This window comes from Tachypleus tridentatus, unplaced genomic scaffold (genome assembly GCF_004210375.1).
Source record: "Tachypleus tridentatus isolate NWPU-2018 unplaced genomic scaffold, ASM421037v1 Hic_cluster_1, whole genome shotgun sequence".
NCBI lineage: Eukaryota > Metazoa > Arthropoda > Merostomata > Xiphosura > Limulidae > Tachypleus > Tachypleus tridentatus.
The window spans coordinates 28,117,207-28,141,789 of record NW_027467777.1 but is presented as its reverse complement, the minus strand read 5'-3'; the positions used below and the strand labels follow the sequence as shown (position 1 = coordinate 28,141,789).

General features: G+C 31.2%; 1 protein-coding gene across 1 annotated transcript in view; it reads left to right on the top strand.

Moving 5' to 3' along the window:
• Positions 1–24,583, top strand: part of LOC143241738 (rho-associated protein kinase 2-like) — a 76,361-nt gene that overhangs the window by 31,647 nt on the left and 20,131 nt on the right. The window contains exons 16-26 of the mRNA XM_076484963.1: positions 2,129–2,368; positions 3,885–4,050; positions 6,404–6,510; positions 7,318–7,468; positions 10,176–10,336; positions 10,439–10,623; positions 11,398–11,467; positions 12,132–12,214; positions 14,660–14,846; positions 17,125–17,218; positions 17,508–17,602. Of these exons, the coding sequence (XP_076341078.1) occupies positions 2,129–2,368; positions 3,885–4,050; positions 6,404–6,510; positions 7,318–7,468; positions 10,176–10,336; positions 10,439–10,623; positions 11,398–11,467; positions 12,132–12,214; positions 14,660–14,846; positions 17,125–17,218; positions 17,508–17,602 (1,539 nt within the window). The remainder of the gene's footprint in view (positions 1–2,128; positions 2,369–3,884; positions 4,051–6,403; positions 6,511–7,317; positions 7,469–10,175; positions 10,337–10,438; positions 10,624–11,397; positions 11,468–12,131; positions 12,215–14,659; positions 14,847–17,124; positions 17,219–17,507; positions 17,603–24,583) is intronic.

Below are 24,583 nucleotides of genomic sequence, written 5' to 3'. Positions count from 1 at the left end.
CAGCTGTGATGTAATATTATTGAAACGTATCTACTGTTGTGTGTCAGCTGTGACGTAATATTATTGAAAGTTATCTACTGTTGTGTGTCAGCTGTGACGTAATATTACTGAAACTTATCTACTGTTGTGTGTCAGCTGTGACATAATATTATTGAAACTTATCATACTGTTATGTGTCAGCTGTGACGTAATATTATTGAAACTTATCACACTGTTGTGTGTCAGCTGTGACGTAATATTATTGAAACTTATCTACTGTTGTGTGTCAGCTGTGACGTAATATTATTGAAACTTATCATACTGTTGTGTGTCAGCTGTGATGTAATATTATTGAAACTTATCTACTGTTGTGTGTCAGCTGTGACGTAATATTATTGAAACTTATCATACTGTTGTGTGTCAGCTGTGACATAATATTATTGAAACTTATCATACTGTTGTGTGTCAGCTGTGACATAATATTATTGAAACTTATCTACTGTTGTGTGTCAGCTGTGACGTAATATTATTGAAACTTATCACACTGTTGTGTGTCAGCTGTGACATAATATTATTGAAACTTATCTACTGTTGTGTGTCAGCTGTGACGTAATATTATTGAAACTTATCATACTGTTATGTGTCAGCTGTGACATAATATTATTGAAACTTATCTACTGTTGTGTGTCAGCTGTGACATAATATTATTGAAACTTATCACACTGTTGTGTGTCATCTGTGACATAATATTATTGAAACTTATCATACTATTGTGTGTCAGCTGTGACATAATATTATTGAAACTTATCATACTGTTGTGTGTCAGCTGTGACATAATATTATTGAAACTTATCATACTGTTGTGTGTCAGCTGTGATGTAATATTATTGAAACTTATCACACTGTTGTGTGTCAGCTGTGATGTAATATTATTGAAACTTATCACACTGTTGTGTGTCAGCTGTGACGTAATATTATTGAAACTTATCACACTGTTGTGTGTCAGCTGTGACGTAATATTATTGAAACTTATCTACTGTTGTGTGTCAGCTGTGACATAATATTATTGAAACTTATCTACTGTTGTGTGTCAGCTGTGACATAATATTATTGAAACTTATCATACTGTTGTATGTCAGCTGTGATGTAATATTATTGAAACTTATCACACTGTTGTGTGTCAGCTGTGACGTAATATTATTGAAACTTATCACACTGTTGTGTGTCAGCTGTGACGTAATATTATTGAAACTTATCTACTGTTGTGTGTCAGCTGTGACATAATATTATTGAAACTTATCTACTGTTGTGTGTCAGCTGTGATGTAATATTATTGAAACTTATCACACTGTTTTGTGTCAGCTGTGACACAATATTATTGAAACTTATCACACTGTTGTGTGTCAGCTGTGATGTAATATTATTGAAACTTATCATACTGTTGTGTGTCAGCTGTGACGTAATATTATTGAAACTTATCTACTGTTGTGTGTCAGCTGTGATGTAATATTATTGAAACTTATCACACTGTTGTGTGTCAGCTGTGACGTAATATTATTGAAACTTATCTACTGTTGTGTGTCAGGTGTGATGTAATATTATTGAAACTTATCATACTGTTGTGTGTCAGCTGTGACGTAATATTATTGAAACTTATTACACTGTTGTGTGTCAGCTGTGATGTAATATTATTGAAATTTATACCATCACGTGGGTTCAAATAAATATCATTGACATAATCTTTTTTTTATGAAAGAAATATTAGACAAATTATTGATATAACTATATAAGAGTGTGATTTATTAAGTAATCATATGAGACCTGAGTTACAGCCTTTAAAATGTTCATTTTTTTTTCTTTCTCTAAACAAAATGAAATGCCTGTGGTGATATTGATTGAACAAGATGGTAAATGCAGTACATTGTATTGAGATAATTGTTATGACAGTGAGAGAATGGTTCAGGTGAAAAATATGATGTTTTAAATTTGTGTTATTTTTGCAGTTTTTTTTTAATGTAGTTATGTGTTTTTTTTTGTTTTATTAAAATACTCAAAGCTCTTTCATATAATTAATACTTGAGAAAATTGTACTACTATATAAGTTCTGTTCCATTTTTATTAAGAAAAACGTATCATTGTTAAATTTCAGTCTCAAAGAAAATTAGAAAATGAAATTGAAAGCTGTAAAAAGGGAGAATGTAAAATCCAAGAATTACGAATGAAGGTGGAAGAAGAACAAGTGTTACGGGTTCAGCTCTCTTCTTTATCACAGCAAGCATCAGACAAAGTGGCTTCATTTGATAAGCAGATAAGGGAACTCAATGAGATGCTAAAAATTGAAACTGAAAACAATATGAAACTGAAGAAGACCAATCATGAGCTGTCATTGGTGAGCATTAGGTTTTAGGCTTAGTTTATGTTATTGTTGAATGTTAGGTTTAAGGCTTAGTTTATGTTATTGTTGAATGTTAGGTTTAAGACTTAGTTCATGTTATTGTTGAACGTTAGGTTTAAGGCTTAGTTTATGTTATTGTTGAATGTTAGGTTTAAGGCTTAGTTTATGTTATTGTTGAATGTTAGGTTTAAGGCTTAGTTTAGTTTGATGATAACTGTTTTTAAAAAGTTAAAGAAAGGATCTCCTAATATTTTGGTTAGTGTTAATTTTTAAACTTGGGTTAATTTGTTGATAACTATCTATTATTATTATTATTATTACAGACATACTTTTAAGTATTTCATAGTAACATACTTGTGATATTAATATGGGTTATGCTGTACGATTTTTTAAAATGTTGTGTTCTTTTCTAATCAAATTTAAACTGTTTTTTGTGTGTTTACAGACAAGTGATTAAGTTTTAAAAAAGTGCTTAACATAAAGAATTTTTCCAGTAAATGATCATTTTTTGTGATTAAAACAGACTTACACATACAGCATCTTCCCTGACAGTATGTAAGAAAATCAAACAGGTATTCAAATAGTGATGACTTTGAACTGAAAGGTTGTTCAACAACTTTTACATTTCTGTATATTTATGTTTACCGTTTTATTTGTAACATTAATTTCATAAACAAGTCTTTTGATCCTTACGTTACCTCTGGGTTTTGTGTGAGATAAAACTGACATATACTTTTGTAGCAGATATACTTAAATAAAACATTAAAGAGCAAAAGGTAATTTCTACTGCCATTGCTTGACTTTATTATTTTCTCTGCCATGAAGTTTGGATTATTTTGATTTAAATAAAACAGTTAAGATTTGGCTTGCCGTGGCTTCGGATAAGAATGATTAATTTCAGTGATTTTTCTAAATAATAGCAGTTTTGTTCCAGTTTGCATAACTTTCTTCTAGTTTGTGTGTAAATATTATTAGCTAATTCATATAGATTTATGTTCTATTTTCGTCCATACTTCGCGCTACTAATAACATTAGGTTTAGGAACTAAACATATTAGTAACCACATAAAAATGAGGTTTTCATGTCTACCTACCTGTCTATTTGTGTTAATGTTTTACATTTGTTATATAATGAGCCATACTTTTTATGTGATGTCCATGTGACAGAAATACTAATTAGAACATAATGTTGTAGTTTCTGTGATTATTAAACACCAGTCTAAGAAAATTTTATAGTTTATTTTTGTCAAAACATAAATTTTTTTTCACAGTAAGAATGTAACAACACAACTGGTTCATCTATATCTGTTGTATAAGTCAAAATAAGAATGTGACATAGAACATAACTGGTTCATCTGAGTGCATGTCTTCTCTGAGTCATGATTACTATATATATGTCCCACAGAGGGTTACATTAAGCCACATTTTAAAATTATAAAACTCTGTATGTGGTAAAGTAATGGAAATTATCAAAGTTTCTCTGCACATCTGTTTTGTCTCTTCTGTTCCAGACCAATGCAACCAAAGATCATAACCTCCAAGAACTAAGTGACAAAGTGACAGCCCTACAGAATACAGCATCTTCACAGGCAAGAGAAATTCTTGAACTTCAGACTACAGTTGAGAAGGAGAGGAGTTTGTGGTCCCAAGCCACAGATAGATCCAACGATCTAGAAAGTGAGGTTCTAAGTATCTATATGGCTGAATAAATCCATGGTAATCAGTTCTAACTCCATTGTTCTTCTTTTTTTAAATACTTATATTTATAGTCCAGGTAAGTTACAGATGTGAGATGTTAATTATGTCAATAACACCCAAAGGTTTCAGAAAATTTATTACAAGTGTTTAACCTATTGGTGACCGAGACATTCCAGCCTGCCCTTAAAACAAGATCATATTACTGCATTAAAAAAATTATATGAAATAATCTTAACTTTATTATTCTACATCTGGTTTGTAATATTTTGTAACTGAAGATTATTCAATTATTATTCTACATCTGGTTTGTAATATTTTGTAACTGAAGATTATTCAATTATTATTCTACATCTGGTTTGTAATATTTTGTAACTGAAAAATGTTCAATTATTATTCTACATCTGGTTTGTAATATTTTGTAACTGAAGATTATTCAATTATTATTCTACATCTGGTTTGTAATATTTTGTAACTGAAGATTATTCAGTGGAAAATATTGTTTAATTCTATACATTAGAATTTTCTTTTTTTGGATTTATTTCAACCAAGAAGCACGACTTGAAAATGTTTTTCATCAGTATAAATGTGGAAGAACTTTATACACACCACTACAAACACAGTAGTGTTTTTCATCAGTATAAATGTGGAAGAACTTTATACACACCACTACAAACACAGTAGTGTGAACTGAGTTTATCATCAGTGTAAGTGTAGGAGTTACTTATACACACCACTTCAAACACAGTAGTGTGAACTGAGTTTATCATCAGTGTAAGTGTAGGAGTTACTTATACACACCACTTCAAACACAGTAGTGTGAACTGAGTTTATCATCAGTGTAAGTGTAGGAGTTACTTATACACACCACTTCAAACAGAGTAGTGTGAACTGAGTTTATCATCAGTGTAAGTGTACGAGTTACTTATACACACCACTTCAAACACAGTAGTGTGAACTGAGTTTATCATCAGTGTAAGTGTAGGAGTTACTTATACACACCACTTCAAACACAGTAGTGTGAACTGAGTTTATCATCAGTGTAAGTGTAGGAGTTACTTATACACACCACTTCAAACACAGTAGTGTGAACTGAGTTTATCATCAGTGTAAGTGTAGGAGTTACTTATACACACCACTTCAAACACAGTAGTGTGAACTGAGTTTATCATCAGTGTAAGTGTAGGAGTTACTTATACACACCACTTCAAACACAGTAGTGTGAACTGAGTTTATCATCAGTGTAAGTGTAGGAGTTACTTATACACACCACTTCAAACAGAGTAGTGTGAACTGAGTTTATCATCAGTGTAAGTGTAGGAGTTACTTATACACACCACTTCAAACACAGTAGTGTGAACTGAGTTTATCATCAGTGTAAGTGTAGGAGTTACTTATACACACCACTTCAAACAGAGTAGTGTGAACTGAGTTTATCATCAGTGTAAGTGTAGGAGTTACTTATACACACCACTTCAAACACAGTAGTGTGAACTGAGTTTATCATCAGTGTGAATGTAGAAGTTACTTATACACACCACTTCAAACTGAGTAGTGTGAACTGAGTTTATCATTACTGTAAATGTAGGAGTTACTTATACACACCACTTCAAACAGAGTAGTGTGAACTGAGTTTATCATCAGTGTAAGTGTAGGAGTTACTTATACACACCACTTCAAACACAGTAGTGTGAACTGAGTTTATCATCAGTGTAAGTGTAGGAGTTACTTATACACACCACTTCAAACAAAGTAGTGTGAACTGAGTTTATCATCAGTGTAAGTGTAGGAGTTACTTATACACACCACTTCAAACAAAGTAGTGTGAACTGAGTTTATCATCAGTGTAAGTGTAGGAGTTACTTATACACACCACTTCAAACAGAGTAGTGTGAACTGAGTTTATCATCAGTGTAAGTGTAGGAGTTACTTACACACAGCAGTTCAAACAGAGTAGTGTGAACTGAGTCTATCATCAGTGTAAGTGTAGGAGTTACTTATACACACCACTTCAAACAGAGTAGTGTGAACTGAGTCTATCATCAGTGTAAGTGTAGGAGTTACTTATACACACCACTTCAAACACAGTAGTGTGAACTGAGTTTATCATCAATGTGAAAGTTACTTATACACACCACTTCAAACACAGTAGTGTGAACTGAGTTTATCATCAATGTGAAAGTTACTTATACACACCACTTCAAACACAGTAGTGTGAACTGAGTTTATCATCAATGTGAAAGTTACTTACACACACCACTTCAAACACAGTTGTGTGAACTGAGTTTATCATCAGTGTAGGAGTTACAGCATATTGTTTTTGTGTTTGTCACAGGTCGTTGTCAAGTGTTGCAGCTAGAAATAGAAAGGCAACAAGAACTAGAAGTCACATCTTCAGTTGAAATCCAGAAACTTAATGACAAACTTATAGTAATGGGAAAGGTTTGTGTGTTTTTGATTTTTATAGTTTTACAAGAACTGCTTGTTATACCATCTTGGTTATTTTTGGTGTAGACTGAAAAATATTATAAGTACTGAACATAATGTTAGAAAAACAGTATTCTTCGAGGCCCACAGTCTTTGCCTCCTAAATGATTCTAATGTTGTTGTCATTTTGATATTTGAAGAAAAAGATTTATTTTGAAATATAAATGTTTAATATATTTGAAATAATTTATTGTTTTTATTAAAGGAATACATTCAGTTTAAGTTTAGAAAGGTGAATATCACATTATCATATAGTTCGTTAAAATATCACACAATGAATGACATCTGTAATGACTATTAACACAACAAATGGATTACGTAATGGCTATTAACACAAGGAATGGATTACGTAATGGCTATTAACACAACAAATGGCATCCGTAATGACTATTAACACAAAGAATGTCATCCGTAATGGCTATTAACACAAGGAATGGATTACGTAATGGCTATTAACACAACAAATGGCATCCGTAATGACTATTAACACAAAGAATGTCATCCGTAATGACTATTAACACAAAGAATGTCATCCGTAATGACTATTAACACAAAGAATGTCATCCGTAATGACTATTAACACAACGAATGGCATCCGTAATGACTATTAACACAATGAATGGCATCCATAATGACATTGAAAGGTGTTTGTGTTTTTCTTGAACAAGCAGTGTGATTTTTACTTTGGTGTTTTAATGTCCTTTCTTTGTCGTTTGTTATCAGGTGGAGAACAGTCTAGTTTGTAATGTTTCTGTTTTTCAGGAAAGAGCTGTGCTTGAACTTCAGGTTAAGAATCTGAATAATAAATATGACCAGGAGGTCGCTGCCCACCAGGAAGACATTGCAAATTTCACTGCTGACAAAAAACGGCTTCTTTCCTCAACAGAAGGAGCAAACATGGAAGCCTTACAAGGTAAAGTTACCAGTGGTTCCATTAACATAAATATACTGATCTGTCATATATACATACAGTACAATGTAAAGTTATCAGTGGTTCCATTAACATAAATGTACTGATCTGTCATAGATACATACAGTACAATGTAAAGTTACCAGTGGTTCCATTAACATAAGTGTACTGATCCGTCATATATACATACAGTACAATGTAAAGTTACCAGTGGTTCCATTAACATTAGTGTACTGATCTGTCATATATACATACAGTACAATGTAAAGTTACTAGTGGTTCCATTAACATTAGTGTACTGATCTGACATATATACATACAGTACAATGTAAAGTTACCAGTGGTTCCATTAACACCAGTGTACTGATCTGTCATATATACATACAGTACAATGTAAAGTTACCAGTGGTTCCATTAACATAAGTGTACTGATCTGTCATATATACATACAGTACAATGTAAAGTTACCAGTGGTTCCATTAACATAAGTGTACTGATCTGTCATATATACATACAGTACAATGTAAAGTTACCAGTGGTTCCATTAACATAAGTGTACTGATCTGTCATATATACATACAGTACAATGCAAAGTTACCAGTGGTTCCATTAACATTAGTGTACTGATCTGTCATATATACATACAGTACAATGTAAAGTTACCAGTGGTTCCATTAATGTAAACTTACTGGTATATCACATACAGATACAGTACAATGTAGGGTTACCAGTGGTTCCATTAACGTACACTTACTGGTATGTCACATATACATACAGTACAATGTAAAGTTACCAGTGGTTCCATTAACATTAGTGTACTGATCTGTCATATATACATACAGTACAATGTAAAGTTACCAGTGGTTCCATTAACATAAGTGTACTGATCTTTCATATATACATACAGTACAATGTAAAGTTACCAGTGGTTCCATTAATATAAGTGTACTGATCTGTCATATACACATACAGTACAATGTAAAGTTACCAGTGGTTCCATTAACATAAGTGTACTGATCTGTCATATATACATACAGTACAATGTAAAGTTACCAGTGGTTCCATTAACATAAGTGTACTGATCTGTCATATATACATACAGTACAATGTAAAGTTACCAGTGGTTCCATTAATATAAGTGTACTGATCTGTCATATACACATACAGTACAATGTAAAGTTACCAGTGGTTCCATTAACATAAGTGTACTGATCTGTCATATATACATACAGTACAATGTAAAGTTACCAGTGGTTCCATTAACATAAGTGTACTGATCTTTCATATATACATACAGTACAATGTAAAGTTACCAGTGGTTCCATTAATATAAGTGTACTGATCTGTCATATACACATACAGTACAATGTAAAGTTACCAGTGGTTCCATTAACATAAGTGTACTGATCTGTCATATATACATACAGTACAATGTAAAGTTACCAGTGGTTCCATTAACATAAGTGTACTGATCCGTCATATATACATACAGTACAATGCAAAGTTACCAGTGGTTCCATTAACATAAATGTACTGATCTGTCATATATACATACAGTACAATGCAAAGTTACCAGTGGTTCCATTAACATAAATGTACTGATATGTCATATATACATACAGTACAATGCAAAGTTACCAGTGGTTCCATTAACATAAATGTACTGATCTGTCATATGTACATACAGTACAATGTAAAGTTACCAGTGGTTCCATTAATGTAAACTTACTGATATATCACATACAGATACAGTACAATGTAAGGTTACCAGTGGTTCCATTAACGTACACTTACTGGTATGTCACATATACATACAGTACAATGTAAAGTTACCAGTGAATTCATCAACATAAACTTATTGGTATGTCAAATATACATGCAGTACAATGTAAAGTTACCAGTGGTTTCATTAATGTAAACTTACTGGTATATCACATATAGATACAGTACAATGTAAGGTTACCAGTGGTTCCATTAACATAAACTTATTGCTATATCATATATACATACACTACAATGTAAAGTTACGAGTGATTCCAGTAACGTACACTTACTGGTATATCACATGTACATACAGTACAATGTAAAGTTACCAGTGAGTCCATTAACATCAACTTACTGGTATGTCATATATACACACACATCACTGTCACCCACACTCCCAATTGTATATACTGACTGAACTCATACTCACTGCTGTCGCATGATCACTCTGGACAGTCATATGTACTCATTGGTATTCATATAGTTGTCATACACACTTTGGACACTTGTTGTACTGTTATATTCACAATCCAATTTGTAGTGGGAATTTTGGTTTAAATTTTCCTGCCTTTTAATGAATGTTAAAATGTTAAAGAAACTCCTATTTTATACATTTATATAATCACTGGACTGTGACAAACTCATTGTGGACTCTGATATATACTCTCTTGTTTGTCATATACATGTGCTGGACTGTCATATTCTCATGTGCACTTCATGGATTATCACACATAAACTCATGGTAGTGTGAGTTACACCCACTGGACTATCATGTACACATTGATGTACTGTTATTGAAAGGTATGAAAATTTTAGTTTAAAAATATCCATATCCAAATGTTGTATTTCATAAATTATCTTATTCTAGAAATTATTACAGGAAAGCTTAATTTAAATATATTTTGTGATGCACTGAACGAGGTGACAGGTTTATTATTTGGAACAGCCTTGAAAACCAGGATGAATGAAGAAAACATTCTGCGTCAGAAGGCAGAATATGCAAGTCAAGAGAAGGAACGACAGATATCCATGTTATCTGTAGACTATCGTAGCTTACAGCAGCGGTTACAGAAAGTAGAAGGTGATTACAGACAGGAAATGGATAAGGTGTGGGCTTTAAACAAAAGACTTACAAAACTAAATAGATGTTTGTTTTACTCCTTCAATTACATTTTCTATGTAACTTTTTTTCCTTCATGATCATACCAGGTTAAAGCATTAACTATTCAGCTGGAAGATGAGACTCAGAAACGTAATAGGATACAAGCTGAGATGTCGGCTCAACTTACTGAACTAAATCTGACTAAGAACCGGGAAAATCAACAGATGGAAGAGCTAGCTGAGCTGGGGGAAGCTAAAAAGATGCTGCACGAAGAACTAAAACAAACCAGAGTGTGAGTTTGTAACACTGAACTTCTATATGCACATCAAAAACTCACATTTTGAAAATAATAAACTAGTTGGGTCAGATGTCTTTCTATTAGTAATGTCCTCAGTTTGAAACTGATCTTATCAGATCAGATTGTTTCATCAAGCCTTTCAGAAGTGATCTCGTTAACAAAACAATGTTTAAACTATTAGGATTAGGCCAATTATAGAAGGACAGATTAGCAGCAAACTTGTTGTTTTTGCTATGTATCAGACCAATTAGAAAATTTAAAAACATTATGCTCACGGGGTCAAGTTCTTTTACCATTAGCCCTGTTTGAAAGATACTCAGATTGTGATGACAGTTGGTATGAGAACAGTAATTAAAATAAAGTACAAAATAACATTTCAACCTTCTCGACTTGATTTTAGTTAAAGTTCTAACACCCATGCCAACCATCTTGAGGGGTACTCAGTTTGATTTTAAAAATACCCTCAAATATTAGGTTAGACTTCAGTGTTTTAATGTAATACCTATTTGTATTAGCCTTGTAATTGGTTTAATATCACACAACTTGATGTATTGTTCTTTGATAGATAGTTTAGGTAGAGTATTCATGATTAAACTTTGAAAAATGTGCAACAACTGCCTGTTGTGGAGACACAAGTGTTGAGGACAACGTTTCAAAAAGGTGGAAGACTCCACAACAGGCAGTTGTTGCACATTCTACAAAGTTTCATCATTGATGTATTGTTTATATTAGATTGACCTGTATTAATGTTCTGTGTTTCCTCCTCAGAGCCAGCAGTGCAGCTGACTTTCAGATGAAGGAACTACAAGATCAACTTGAATCTGAACAGTACTTCTCTGTAAGAATTGTATACAAAAAAGGCTCTGATAATATCTTAAGTATATCACCCATAGGCTTAGTAGTCTGTTAAACACATCAGTTATAGGTCTGGTAGTCTGTTAAACACATTAGTTATAGGTCTGGTAGTCTGTTAAACACATCAGTTATAGGTCTGGTAGTCTGTTAAACACATCAGTTATAGGTCTGGTAGTCTGTTAAACACATAAGTTATAGGTCTGGTTGTCTGTTAAACACATCAGTTATAGGTCTGGTAGTCTGTTAAACACATCAGTTATAGGTCTGGTAGTCTGTTAAACACATCAGTTATAGGTCTGGTAGTCTGTTAAACACATCAGTTATAGGTCTGGTAGTCTGTTAAACACACCAGTTATAGGTCTGGTAGCCTGTTAAACACACCAGTTATAGGTCTGGTAGCCTGTTAAACACACCAGTTAAACACATGAGTTATGGGTCTCATAATCTGTTAAACCCATAATTTATTACCTCATTAATGTGGTATATAATCGAACAGAGGTCATTTAATATATTAAGTGCATTACTGACCAGTCTAGTTATCTATTAAAAATATCACATTTATTTTTGATAATTTGTTTAATGGGTCACTGTTGGACCTATTGAACTGTTTTACTCAATAATTGTTTATGATTTTATCTACTTTACAGACATTATATAAGACCCAAGTGAAAGAACAAAAACAAGATATAGAAGAGAAAGAACGTACTATTCACGATCTTCAAGAAGGAAGGTGAGTTACGATGGTTTGTAGTTATTATCAGATTCAAAGTCTCATAAAAATATTAGGCTTGGTTGATAAGTGAGCATATATATGAAAAGATTCAGAGACTCTATGTTTACATATAAATATTTAAGCTGTTAGATAATTTTGTGCTGTAGTCTGTTAGAATAATCTTTTTTGGTAGTATTAGATCTGTTAAGAGTATTTCTTAATAGCTAGCTGAACTTGCTGTAGTCTGTTAGAGCAGTCTTTTTTGTAGTATTAGATCTGTTAAGAGTATTTCTTAATAACTAGTTAGACTGGCAGTAGTCTGTTAGAGCAGTCTTTTGTGTAGTATTAGATCTGTTAAGAGTATTTTTTAATAGCTAGCTAGACTGGCTGTAGTCTGTTAGAGCAGTCTTTTTGTAGTATTAGATCTGTTAAGAGTATTTCTTAATAACTAGCTAGACTGGCTGTAGTCTGTTAGAGCAGTCTTTTTGTAGTATTAGATCTGTTAAGAGTATTTCTTAATAACTAGCTAGACTGGCTGTAGTCTGTTAGAGCAGTCTTTTTGTAGTATTAGATCTGTTAAGAGTATTTCTTAATAGCTAGCTAGACTGGCTGTAGTCTGTTAGAGCAGTCTTTTTTGTAGTATTAGATCTGTTAAGAGTATTTCTTAATAACTAGCTAGACTGGCTGTAGTCTGTTAGAGCAGTCTTTTGTAGTATTAGATCTGTTAAGAGTATTTCTTAATAACTAGCTAGACTGGCTGTAGTCTGTTAGAGCAGTCTTTTGTAGTATTAGATCTGTTAAGAGTATTTCTTAATAACTAGCTAGACTGGCTGTAGTCTGTTAGAGCAGTCTTTTGTAGTATTAGATCTGTTAAGAGTATTTCTTAATAACTAGCTAGACTGGCTGTAGTCTGTTAGAGCAGTCTTTTGTAGTATTAGATCTGTTAAGAGTATTTCTTAATAACTAGCTAGACTGGCTGTAGTCTGTTAGAGCAGTCTTTTGTAGTATTAGATCTGTTAAGAGTATTTCTTAATAACTAGCTAGACTGGCTGTAGTCTGTTAGAGCAGTCTTTTTATTAGTAGTATTAGATCTGTTAAGAGTATTTCTTAATAACTAGCTAGACTGGCTGTAGTCTGTTAGAGCAGTCTTTTTTGTAGTATTAGATCTGTTAAGAGTATTTCTTAATAACTAGCTAGACTGGCTGTAGTCTGTTAGAGCAGTCTTTTTTTGTAGTATTAGATCTGTTAAGAGTATTTCTTAATAGCTAGCTAGACTGGCTGTAGTCTGTTAGAGCAGTCTTTTTGTAGTATTAGATCTGTTAAGAGTATTTCTTAATAACTAGCTAGACTGGCTGTAGTCTGTTAGAGCAGTCTTTTTGTAGTATTAGATCTGTTAAGAGTATTTCTTAATAACTAGCTAGACTGGCTGTAGTCTGTTAGAGCAGTCTTTTTTTTCTTAATAGTAGTATTAGATCTGTTAAGAGAATTTCTTAATAACTAGCTAGACTGGCTGAAGTCTGTTAGAGCAGTCTTTTTGTAGTATTAGATCTGTTAAGAGTATTTCTTAATAGCTAGCTAGACTGGCTGTAGTCTGTTAGAGCAGTCTTTTTGTAGTATTAGATCTGTTAAGAGTATTTCTTAATAACTAGCTAGACTGGCTGTAGTCTGTTAGAGCAGTCTTTTTGTAGTATTAGATCTGTTAAGAGTATTTCTTAATAGCTAGCTAGACTGACTGTAGTCTGTTAGAGCAGTCTTTTTGTAGTATTAGATCTGTTAAGAGTATTTCTTAATAGCTAGCTAGACTGGCTGTAGTCTATTAGAGTAGTCTTTTTTTGTAGTATTAGATCTGTTAAGAGTATTTCTTAATAACTAGCTAGACTGGCTGTAGTCTGTTAGAGCAGTCTTTTTGTAGTATTAGATCTGTTAAGAGTATTTCTTAATAACTAGCGAGACTGGCTGTAGTCTGTTAGAGCAGTCTTTTTGTAGTATTAGATCTGTTAAGAGTATTTCTTAATAACTAGCTAGACTGTTTGCTGTTTTATAATTTTTTTAATGATTAAACTCGACAATTTGTATAACAGTAACAATTCATAGCTATGTACTAAAATCCTATATGAATATTATATGAAAGTCAACAAACTGAGAGAAATTATTTAAAAATAGGAATAAGTAAAAAATAAAAGTATTTTAATGATTGGTTTGAAAACTTGTTGTCTACATAATGAAAACAGTTCTCACCAAAGGTGACAGAAACCATTAGATTTTTTGATATAGTTCACATCTTGTGTAAACTTTTTATTACAATGTAATTCTTTAATAAGTTCTCGTTTACAAATCTAATGTTAGAATTATTAGTAAACCTGTTTAATCTTAGTGTAAAAGGGCTAAAAGACTTATATACATCTTTTTGTTCATAAGATCTCTAAAAGTGCAGGATGACAGAGTTGGATACTTTTTTTGTAGGGACAGGCTGTTACACCAACTGGAGCTAGCCAATGTCCGAGTTGACTCTGAAGCACTGGCTCGCACTATAGCTGAGGAAACTATTTCTGACATGGAGAAAGAGAAGATGGTGAAAGAAATTGAAATCAAGGAACTGTTGACCAGACATGAGACTGACCTTTCAAACAAGGACATCATAATTTCTGCTGTAAGATGTATATTTATGTTGACCAGACATGACACTGACTTTTCAAACAAGGACATCATAATTTCTGCTGTAAGATGTATATTTATGTTGACCAGATATCAGAATGATCTTTGAAACAAGGATATCATAATTTCTGTTGACGAGACATCAGGTTGACCTTTCAAACAAGGATATTGTAATTTCTGTTGACCAGACATTAGGTTGACCTTTCAAACAAGGATATCATAATTTCTTTTGTAAGATATATATAGTAAAACCTGTCTAAGCCAGTAACTGGATAGGGTGGAAAACTGTACGAGCCTGTATCTTTTGCAGCATTATCTTGATATTTCTCTTATAAAACGCTCTCTATATGGTGGAACCTGCGTAATGCGAATGGAAAACTATCTTTCACCTACCTCATCTATCAACAAGTAGGATTAGAACCTGAGTAAGGTGGAAAAAATGTTTTTGATTAAATATTATCTTATTTAATTAATAATTTGTTTAAATATTAATAAATTCTCAGACATTTTGTTACAGTAAGTATTGGTTAAATATATTCTGTTCATTTTTCTGTCGTCATTATTTTTGCATTAAATAAGATTCATGATTTGTAGAAATATATTTATCTTTTAAGGGGAAAATTCTACTCTTCACATAATTCTCACGTAAAAATAAATTATTATCTTCCCTAATTTTAAAATTTAGGATATACTTAATGCCCTCATGTTTTTAAAGTTGTTTGTTATGACGATTCTAGTGAAATACAAACTGATTGATGCAAGTGAATGTGGAAAGTTTTGTGAACGTTGAAAAGAATGTTTTAACATAAACTGATTTAAAATCTATAATAGAATCTCATGATGGTAACAGTGTGAGAGATTCAGAAGATGAACAAAATGGAAAAGATAGTGAGGAAATAAAAATTCCTACTTCATTGGCAGTTTAAGTTATATTAACTCTATCAAATCTATGTATGCAAAAATGAAGGGGGAAAATGAACTTCATGAAAAGGTCGTAGAATTGTCGTTCTCTTTAAACCACATGAGAAAGTCCATTAAAAAACGAAACACTTGAAACTGGACACTTTCTTCAAATAAATTTGATTAAGATTTCATGTACTTGTGTATATTTAGAATGTCTGTTTTCTGTTTTTGTTCTTATTCTACTAAATGTAACATAAACAGTATAATAACTTTATTCACAAATGTCTTGCTTCCCTTGAGTCAAACAAGTATAACGTTCTGCTCACAAATTATATATAATTAAGGAAACACATGTTCACTATGTCTGAGCCAGAAAACCTGCTTAAGGTGGAAATTTTACTCAGTCATGTACAATTCTGTCTTTTACCAGGTTTTACTGTATTTATGTTGACCAGCCATGAGATTTACGTTTTGAACAAAGATATCATAATTTCTGTTGACTGAAACACCAAAACAAATGTAAAGTAGAATATGTTGGTCAACCTTTCATAAAGAGAAACATAACATCTTGATAGAGAATAAACACTAGTATAGGTTAGGATAGGAAGATTAATCATGGAAAGTAACATTATATCTTGATAGAGAATAAACACTAGTATAGGTTAGGATAGGAAGATTAATCATGGAAAGTAATGTTATATCTGGATAGAGAATAAACACTAGTATAGGTTAGGATAGGAAGATTAATCATGGAAAGTAACGTTATATCTTGATAGAGAATAAACACTAGTATAGGTTAGGATAGGAAGCTTAATCATGGAAAGTAACGTTATATCTTGATAGAGAATAAACACTAGTATAGGTTAGGATAGGAAGATTAATCATGGAAAGTAACGTTATATCTTGATAGAGAATAAACACTAGTATAGGTTAGGTTAGGAAGATTAATCATGGAAAGTAACGTTATATCTTGATAGAGAATAAACACTAGTATAGGTTAGGATAGGAAGATTAATCATGGAAAGTAACGTTATATCTTGATAGAGAATAAACACTAGTATAGGTTAGGATAGGAAGATTAATCATGGAAGGTAACGTTATATCTTGATAGAGAATAAACACTAGTATAGGTTAGGATAGGAAGATTAATCATGGAAGGTAACGTTATATCTTGATAGAGAATAAACACTAGTATAGGTTAGGATAGGAAGATTAATCATGGAAAGTAACATTATATCTTGATAGAGAATAAACACTAGTATAGGTTAGGATAGGAAGATTAATCGTGGAAAGTAACGTTTTATCTTGATAGCGTATCAATGAGTCATTTATATTTGTGTTTTAATGAGTCAGATTTTGTTGTTTTCTAGGCCAAAGAGAAAGAGATTCAGTACAGAACGAGTATAGAACAGATTTCACAGGAAAACAGAGATCTTAACAACAGCCTTGAGAATACTCTGGAAGGTAAGAATGTTTAATGTTAATTTAATGTAGTTTCAGTAACTAAAGAACACAAGATAAAGTGTGCATTTTGGCCCATTGGAGTAGATATAGTCAACTAATAATACATGTCAAAGTATTAATTAATTATACTAATTACCTATGTGACCAAGGCTTATTGACACCTCTGTATCATTTCCAGTGTAATTTATCTATTTCAAGTGGTCTCAACGTAATAGTAACAAGTGTGTTGTACAAAATTAATTGTAATTTGAAGTGTCTCACCAAGTTAAACGACATTGTTCCTTTATAGAATTGATGAACGTGCGTAACCGGTTTCAAGATTCTGATGTGAAAATTGTTCAACTTCAGAGACAGTTAGATACAGAGAAGATGTTGAAACAACAGGTACATATTGAATTTGTACAAAAAACTGATACACACTGAAGATAATGATGAAACCCTGTGTACTGTATATAATATTAGTGGTAAAATACCTGTGTTCTAGATATACTATTAGTTGTAAAATACCTGTGTTCTAGATATAATATTAGAGATAAAATACCTGTGTACTAGATATAGTATTAGTGGTAAAATACCTGTGTACTAGATATAGTATTAGTGGTAAAATACCTGTGTACTAGATATAGTATTAGTGGTAAAATACCTGTGTTCTAGATATAGTATTAGTGGTAAAATACCTGTGTTCTAGATATAGTATTAGTGGTAAAATACCTGTGTACTAGATATACTATTACTTGTAAAATACCTGTGTTCTAGATATAGTATTAGTGATAAAATACCTGTGTTCTAGATATAGTATTAGTGATAAAATACCTGTGTTCTAGATATAGTATTAGTGATAAAATACCTGTGTACCAGATATAGTATTAGTGGTAAAATACCTGTGTTCTAGATATAGTATTAGTGATAAAATACCTGTGTTCTAGATATAGTACTAGTGGTAAAATACCTGTGTTTTAGATATAGTATTAATGGTGAAATACCTGTGTTCTAGATATAGTATTAGTTGTAAAATACCTGTGTACTAGATATAGTATTAGTGGTAAAATACCTGTGTTCTAGATATACTATTAGTTGTAAAATACCTGTGTACTAGATATACTATTAGTGGTAAAATACCTGTGTTCTAGATATAATAGTTGTAAAATACCTGTGTACTAGATATAATATTACTTGTAAAATACCTGTGTACTAGATATACTATTAGTGGTAAAATACCTGTGTTCTAGATATACTATTAGTGGTAAAATACCTGTGTTCTAGATATAATATTAGGGGTAAAATACCTGTGTTCTAGATATAGTATTAGTTGTAAAATACCTGTGTACCAGATATAGTATTAGTTGTAAAATACCTGTGTACTAGATATAGTACTAGTGGTAAAATACCTGTGTTTTAGATATAGTATTAATGGTGAAATACCTGTGTTCTAGATATACTATTAGTGGTAAAATACCTGTGTGCTAGATATACTATTAGTTGTAAAACACCTGCCTTCTAGATATACTGTTAGTGGTAAAATACCTGTGTGCTAGATATAGTATTAGTTGTAAAATACCTGTGTACCAGATATAGTATTAGTTGTAAAATACCTGTGTACTAGATATAGTACTAGTGGTAAAATACCTGTGTTTTAGATATAGTATTAGTGGTAAAATACCTGTGTTTTAGATATAGTATTAATGGTGAAATACCTGTGTTCTAGATATACTATTAGTGGTAAAATACCTGTGTGCTAGATATACTATTAGTTGTAAAACACCTGCCTTCTAGATATACTGTTAGTTGTAAAATACCTGTGTTCTAGATATAGTATTAGTGGTAAAATACCTGTGTTCTAGATATACTGTTAGTTGTAAAATACCTGTGTTCTAGATATAGTATTAGTTGTAAAATACCTGTGTTCTGGATATAATATTAGTGATAAAATACCTGTGTTCTAGATATAATATTAGTGATAAAATACCTGTGTACAAGATATAGTATTAGTGGTAAAATACCTGTGTTCTAGATATAGTATTAGTGATAAAATACCTGTGTTCTAGATATAGTATGTGGTAAAATACCTGTGTTTTAGATATAGTTAGTGATAAAATACCTGTGTTCTAGGTATACTATTAGTTGTAAAATACCTGTGTTCTAGATATACTATTAGATGTAAAATACCTGTGTTCTAGATATACTATTAGTTGTAAAATACCTGTGTTCTAGATATACTATTAGTTGTAAAATACCTGTGTTCTAGATATACTATTAGTGGTAAAATACCTGTGTTTTAGATATAGTTAGTGATAAAATACCTGTGTTCTAGGTATACTATTAGTTGTAAAATACCTGTGTTCTAGATATTCTATTAGATGTAAAATACCTGTGTTCTAGATATACTGTTAGTTGTAAAATACCTGTGTTCTAGATATACTGTTAGTTGTAAAATACCTGTGTTCTAGATATACTATTAGTTGTAAAATACCTGTGTTCTAGGTATACTATTAGTTTTAAAATACCTGTGTTCTAGATATAGTATTAATGATAAAATACCCGTGTTCTAGATATAGTATTAGTGGTAAAATACCCGTGTTCTAGATATAGTATTAGTGGTAAAATACCTGTGTTCTAGATATACTATTAGTTGTAAAATACCTGTGTTCTATATATACTATTAGTTGTAAAACACCTGCCTTCTAGATATACTGTTAGTTGTAAAATACCTGTGTTCTAGATATACTATTTGTTGTAAAATACCTGTGTTCTGGATATAATATTACTTGTAAAATACCTGTGTTCTAGATATAATATTAGTGATAAAATACCTGTGTACCAGATATAGTATTAGTTGTAAAATACCTGTGTACTAGATATAGTATTAGTGGTAAAATACCTGTGTACTAGATATAGTATTAGTGGTAAAATACCTGTGTACTAGATATACTATTAGTTGTAAAATACCTGTGTTCTAGATATAGTACTAGTGGTAAAATACCTGTGTTTTAGATATAGTATTAATGGTGAAATACCTGTGTTCTAGATATACTATTTGTTGTAAAATACCTGTGTTCTGGATATAATATTACTTGTAAAATACCTGTGTGCTAGATATACTATTAGTGGTAAAATACCTGTGTGCTAGATATACTATTAGTTGTAAAATACCTGTGTTCTAGATATACTATTTGTTGTAAAATACCTGTGTTCTAGATATACTATTTGTTGTAAAATACCTGTGTTCTAGATATACTATTTGTTGTAAAATACCTGTGTTCTGGATATAATATTAGTGATAAAATACCTGTGTTCTAGATATACTATTAGTGGTAAAATACCTGTGTTTTAGATATAGTTAGTGATAAAATACCTGTGTTCTAGGTATAGTATTAGTTGTAAAATACCTGTGTTCTAGATATTCTATTAGATGTAAAATACCTGTGTTCTAGATATACTATTAGTGGTAAAATACCTGTGTTTTAGATATAGTTAGTGATAAAATACCTGTGTTCTAGGTATACTATTAGTTGTAAAATACCTGTGTTCTAGATATTCTATTAGATGTAAAATACCTGTGTTCTAGATATACTGTTAGTTGTAAAATACCTGTGTTCTAGATATACTGTTAGTTGTAAAATACCTGTGTTCTAGATATACTGTTAGTTGTAAAATACCTGTGTTCTAGATATACTGTTAGTTGTAAAATACCTGTGTTCTAGGTATACTATTAGTTTTAAAATACCTGTGTTCTAGATATAGTATTAATGATAAAATACCCGTGTTCTAGATATAGTATTAGTGGTAAAATACCCGTGTTCTAGATATAGTATTAGTGGTAAAATACCCGTGTTCTATATATACTATTAGTTGTAAAACACCTGCCTTCTAGATATACTGTTAGTTGTAAAACACCTGTGTTCTAGATATACTGTTAGTTGTAAAATACCTGTGTTCTAGATATACTATTTGTTGTAAAATACCTGTGTTCTGGATATAATATTACTTGTAAAATACCTGTGTTCTAGATATAATATTAGTGATAAAATACCTGTGTACCAGATATAGTATTAGTTGTAAAATACCTGTGTTCTAGATATAGTACTAGTGGTAAAATACCTGTGTTTTAGATATAGTATTAATGGTGAAATACCTGTGTTCTAGATATACTATTAGTTGTAAAATACCTGTGTTCTAGATATACTATTTGTTGTAAAATACCTGTGTTCTAGATATACTATTTGTTGTAAAATACCTGTGTTCTGGATATAATATTACTTGTAAAATACCTGTGTGCTAGATATACTATTAGTGGTAAAATACCTGTGTGCTAGATATACTATTAGTTGTAAAATACCTGTGTTCTAGATATACTATTTGTTGTAAAATACCTGTGTTCTAGATATACTATTTGTTGTAAAATACCTGTGTTCTGGATATAATATTAGTGATAAAATACCTGTGTTCTAGATATACTATTAGTGGTAAAATACCTGTGTTTTAGATATAGTTAGTGATAAAATACCTGTGTTCTAGGTATACTATTAGTTGTAAAATACCTGTGTTCTAGATATTCTATTAGATGTAAAATACCTGTGTTCTAGATATACTGTTAGTTGTAAAATACCTGTGTTCTAGATATACTGTTGTAAAATACCTGTGTTCTAGGTATACTATTAGTTGTAAAATACCTGTGTTCTAGATATACTATTAGATGTAAAATACCTGTGTTCTAGATATACTATTAGTTGTAAAATACCTGTGTTCTAGATATACTATTAGTTGTAAAATACCTGTGTTCTAGATATACTATTAGTGGTAAAATACCTGTGTTTTAGATATAGTTAGTTGTAAAATACCTGTGTTTTAGATATAGTTAGTTGTAAAATACCTGTGTTTTAGATATAGTTAGTGATAAAATACCTGTGTTCTAGGTATACTATTAGTTGTAAAATACCTGTGTTCTAGATATACTATTAGATGTAAAATACCCGTGTTCTAGATATAGTATTAGTGGTAAAATACCCGTGTTCTAGATATTCTATTAGTTGTAAAATACCGGTGTTCTAGATATACTGTTAGTTGTAAAATACCTGTGTTCTAGATATACTATTAGTTGTAAAATACCTGTGTTCTAGATATACTATTAGATGTAAAATACCTGTGTTCTAGAAATACTATTAGTGGTAAAATACCTGTGTTTTAGATATAGTTAGTTGTAAAATACCTGTGTTTTAGATATAGTTAGTTGTAAAATACCTGTGTTTTAGATATAGTTAGTTGTAAAATACCTGTGTTTTAGATATAGTTAGTTGTAAAATACCTGTGTTTTAGATATAGTTAGTGATAAAATACCTGTGTTCTAGGTATACTATTAGTTGTAAAATACCTGTGTTCTAGATATACTATTAGATGTAAAATACCCGTGTTCTAGATATAGTATTAATGATAAAATACCCGTGTTCTAGATATAGTATTAATGATAAAATACCCGTGTTCTAGATATAGTATTAGTGGTAAAATACCTGTGTTCTAGATATACTATTAGTTGTAAAATACCTGTGTTCTATATATACTATTAGTTGTAAAATACCTGTGTTTTAGATATAGTTAGTTGTAAAATACCTGTGTTTTAGATATAGTTAGTGATAAAATACCTGTGTTCTAGGTATACTATTAGATGTAAAATACCCGTGTTCTAGATATAGTATTAGTGGTAAAATACCCGTGTTCTAGATATAGTATTAGTGGTAAAATACCCGTGTTCTAGATATAGTATTAGTGGTAAAATACCCGTGTTCTAGATATAGTATTAGTGGTAAAATACCCGTGTTCTAGATATTCTATTAGTTGTAAAATACCTGTGTTCTAGATATACTGTTAGTTGTAAAATACCTGTGTTCTAGATATACTGTTAGTTGTAAAATACCTGTGTTCTAGATATACTATTAGTTGTAAAATACCTGTGTTCTAGATATACTATTAGATGTAAAATACCTGTGTTCTAGATATACTATTAGATGTAAAATACCTGTGTTCTAGATATACTATTAGATGTAAAATACCTGTGTTCTAGATATACTATTAGATGTAAAATACCTGTGTTCTAGATATACTATTAGTTGTAAAATACCTGTGTTTTAGATATAGTTAGTTGTAAAATACCTGTGTTCTAGATATACTATTAGATGTAAAATACCTGTGTTCTAGATATAGTGTTAGTGGTAAAATACCTGTGTTCTAGATATAGTGTTAGTGCTAAAATACCTGTGTTCTAGATATAGTGTTAGTGCTAAAATACCTGTGTTCTAGATATAGTGTTAGTGGTAAAATACCTGTGTTCTAGATATAGTGTTAGTGATAAAATACCTGTGTTCTAGATATAGTATTAATGATAAAATACCTGTGTACTAGATATTCTATTTGTTGTAAAATACCTGTGTTTTAGATATAGTTAGTTGTAAAATACCTGTGTTCTAGATATACTATTAGATGTAAAATACCTGTGTTCTAGATATAGTGTTAGTGGTAAAATACCTGTGTTCTAGATATAGTGTTAGTGATAAAATACCTGTGTTCTAGATATAGTGTTAGTGCTAAAATACCTGTGTTCTAGATATAGTGTTAGTGCTAAAATACCTGTGTTCTAGATATAGTGTTAGTGGTAAAATACCTGTGTTCTAGATATAGTGTTAGTGATAAAATACCTGTGTTCTAGATATAGTATTAATGATAAAATACCTGTGTACTAGATATTCTATTTGTTGTAAAATACCTGTGTTCTTGCATACTATTATTATATATTTATTTTACTATAATTGTATGTTTCACCCATAATTGGTTCAACAGTCAGAATCTGTAGAATTAGTTGAACTTTCTTATCATGGAAAACTGATTCTAGTTAAAGTAACTATAACACCACTCAGACCATAGATGAACTGACTATAACACCACCCAGACAACTTTCTTCTGAGTTTTTAGGATGCTTACAATCATAACACTGGACGTTTATTTTGGCACTAGACGTTATTCATCATAAAATATATACCATCAGTTATAACAGCCTTTATTTCTCAGGTATTTACATTGATACAGTGAAGAAAGGAAAAGTTAAGAACAATGCTCTGCATATCTCAGACTGTAGGTTAAGTAGCCTTAACCTTAGCCTTATTCATGTACTTGGAAGCATGCCAGATTAGAAATGAAAATTTTCATCTGTTTTCAACTTATTTCAACTTTGGTTGCAGTACTTTCATTTGGTTTAGAAAGTTGTTTGGTTCAAACTCTGTGGTGGTAGCACAAGTTTTTGAACATGTGGTTGACCTGAATAATGTATTAGACAATGAACTTAACAACTTGTCATGTAGAATGGACACATTATGTATC